Below are 3065 nucleotides of genomic sequence, written 5' to 3'. Positions count from 1 at the left end.
AATACATACAGAATGTGACGGGATTAAACATGTTAGCAGGATCCCAACCCTCCCCTTTAAACCTTGGATAATGGTGTAACAGTACAACATAAGAACGAACTATAGAAATCAGACGAAAAAGACTTTGCGGATCAGATGGATACAAACAGAAATACAATCAACAAAAACACAGAGGCATCAAGCCTCTCTTTTAAAGAGACTGTTTCTACATGTGAAACAAACATTTGTTTTATAAATACTATAATGTCAATTCTTAATCAAATGATTTATTCTCAAATATTTCGATAAGAATATATAAGACTGAAGTAAGGGCACGTTCTTATCAATATTGTGCATCGTAGATCAAATGTTGACTAAATACTGAAATCGGAGAACAAACATGGAACACATACATTTATCTGCTTGTTTATTGAAAGTGCTGTTGGTTTATCAACTCTTTTATGTGGTAAATTGTTCAAATTTGGAAAAAAGATTGCTTGTAAACGATGGTGATTACGTGGAATCTCGTTTACATCAAATTGATGTTCAAATTCAAACTTTGATAGTGCAGTCATCCACAAAGGATCAGAAAATAGCACAGCTTACAAACCGTCTAAATGAAAAAGATGCTCAGGTACGACACAATGATTTCTTTTCTGTTTTTAAAATAGGATTCTAATATAATCATGACAATGATAAAACAGATAGTGTACGATAGATCAAAATGGTGAGAGAGAAAAAAAGTACCATTCGTTAAATATAAGGCTATTCGACCAATGCACTGGAACTCCATGTTTGATTTGATGTCTTCCATTAGTTATATATTGAGTTTAATGTTCATTAACGTCTGAAAGTTACTAGATTATGGGACATAATTATGGCTTGGGACAGAACACATAAGAGGAATATATAGGAATGACAAGAACGAAACTTGAAAAACAGTCGGACTTAGCTCATAAAATTAAAACTAATTGAAAATAATATGAAAACAAACTTAAAAACATCACTACTACAGGTTGGAAAGGGGTTGAACCCCCTTTGTTTACGACCAATGCCCTTGAATGGGGATATATGGTTGGACCGCGCGTTATCATTGGCTGGAGCCTCCTTTCAAAAAATTGTTGGATCCGCCCCTGGCATGTGAACAACACGACCGTTTGCAATGCCAACATATAAGTTTGACGTGATTTCTGTGCAAAAGTGTTAAATATGCTCTACAGCAATACAGAACTTTCCATAAGGAGGGGGCTCCAGATATGCTTCAGTTATTCCCTATATAATTAACCTAATTTTTCCTGTGAAAGGGGGCACAGGCCCCCTGATATCCGCCTATGTCACAATACGGCCGTCAATACATAGCATTGGCGCACACCGTACAGCAAGCTATAAAGGGCCCCGCAAATAAAAAGTTAAACCATCCAAACAGGAAATCCAACGGTCTAATCTATTTAAAAAAAACCAGAGACGAGAAAGACTTATAAACCACACCTTCAAACGACAACCACTGAACAACAGCGCCGACCAACCTTCACCCTAAACTGAAAATAAAATCACAACATAGAAGTCTTTATTATATTAACTACAAAAAGAATGCGTTCGAACGAAATGTGCACATCTTTATGACTGACTGTACAACTGTTTTAAAAGTTGTGTACTATCAATAAACAACAAAAAGATATTCAAAATAAGCCATTGTTATTTTTTTTTAGTCAGCGATACGAAATGAATTCACTTCATTTATAGTGGTTTATTTTGTCTACGTATAGTTGTGACTATTCCGTATTTTCACCTCTTTAAACCGGTAGTTTCATTAATTGGTACCGTTATTGTTAACATATTCTTTATGGCTCTTACAAATGCACTATTTTGAATTATCATTTTGAATAGATTTTTTTTATCTTTTCACAGATAATGAATTTAACCAATGAATTGAAAAGCCTCCGTCTCTCAGGTAAGATCTTCTGTTTAATGTATATGATATGCTTATCCAGCTTGCAATCTTTATTTGTTATTAGATGATACGTGTGTACTACAACGTGCTAATATAATCTTATTCTGTGATTGCTGATTGAAAACTTTGGATGGTAATTCAGTTTGGGTTTTGGTACCAAGTTGAAAAAATCAACAAAAAAAATAACAAGCTATAAAGGGCCCCAACATTACTAGTGTAAAACCATTCAAACGGGAAAACCAACGGTCTAATCTATATAAAAAAAGAGACACATATATTCTACGACTATGTCGAAGAATGAAACATTCTACGATCTCAACGAGTTTTATCAGCGAGGTCTTATTTTAAAACTTTAAACTAAATTTGTCTCGAGTATAAAGATAGAATTTCTTGTTTTGCGAAAAAGTATAATCTAAGTGTAATCTACATTTCAGGACATCCTAGTCAGGTTGTTGCGTTTACAGCACTGCTAAACCATAGTATTACCGTTGGGGCACAGCAAATCATACGTTACGATACTATATTAACAAACACGGGCAACGCATACGATTCTACCTCCGGAATATTTGAAGTACCAGTTAGCGGAATTTATAGTTTATCAGCCAGTTTGATGGGAGACCCACACAATGGGATTCATTTGCAGTTAGTTCAGAATGGCAAAGAGCTGGTACGTTTGTGGACCGGAGGTGGGGATAGCTTCGAATTGGCTTCACACACAATAAACGTCAAACTTGCCAAACATGATCGCATTTGGATTCAAAATATCCACCAAGCTAATGTCTATGCAAGTGAAAAATATAACATTTTTTCCGGAGTACTACTTTTTGAAGGACAGTTTTAAACGGTGTAATAATCAATAAAAGTATAAAACTATGTTTTGAGGTCAATATGTAACAATATTTTCGAAGTTCATGCGTTCGAAGCGGTCTCTGGATTTTAAGTTTCATTTGAATCAAACATTTCGTGAGATTAGTAGAAAGGAGAGATGTTTGTTGCAGGTCTTAAAACCTTAGCACCTTCTTGGAGGGGCGTGACCTTATGATGTTACAGGCGGTATATGTTCATGTATGTTGGCCTTACACATCATATAATTATATTCTTATAAACGGAACAAAACCCCATAATAAGTAATACT

At 34.9% G+C, this 3065-nt stretch overlaps 1 protein-coding gene across 1 annotated transcript; it reads left to right on the top strand.

Moving 5' to 3' along the window:
• The first annotated feature begins 342 nt into the window (after positions 1-342).
• LOC134686632 (cerebellin-1-like) lies at positions 343-2803 on the top strand. The gene is made up of 3 exons (XM_063546307.1): positions 343-613; positions 1888-1930; positions 2365-2803. The coding sequence occupies exons 1-3, from the start codon at positions 380-382 to the stop codon at positions 2769-2771; spliced, it is 684 nt and encodes a 227-aa protein (XP_063402377.1). The 5' UTR covers positions 343-379; the 3' UTR covers positions 2772-2803.
• The last annotated feature ends 262 nt before the right edge of the window (positions 2804-3065 follow it).

This window comes from Mytilus trossulus, chromosome 10, assembly GCF_036588685.1.
Source record: "Mytilus trossulus isolate FHL-02 chromosome 10, PNRI_Mtr1.1.1.hap1, whole genome shotgun sequence".
Taxonomy (NCBI): domain Eukaryota; kingdom Metazoa; phylum Mollusca; class Bivalvia; order Mytilida; family Mytilidae; genus Mytilus; species Mytilus trossulus.
Note: the sequence above shows the minus strand (reverse complement) of the source record. Positions and strands in the feature narration are given on the sequence as shown.

What these genes read in the sequence shown, in the direction of transcription:
- LOC134686632 (XM_063546307.1), top strand. Translation starts at nt 380, where the DNA reads ATGGAACACATACATTTATCTGCTTGTTTATTGAAAGTGCTGTTGGTT. An exon ending in TAAATGAAAAAGATGCTCAG is followed by an intron (nt 614 to 1,887) that starts GTACGACACAAT and finishes ATCTTTTCACAG; the next exon opens with ATAATGAATTTAACCAATGA. An exon ending in GAAAAGCCTCCGTCTCTCAG is followed by an intron (nt 1,931 to 2,364) that starts GTAAGATCTTCT and finishes TCTACATTTCAG; the next exon opens with GACATCCTAGTCAGGTTGTT.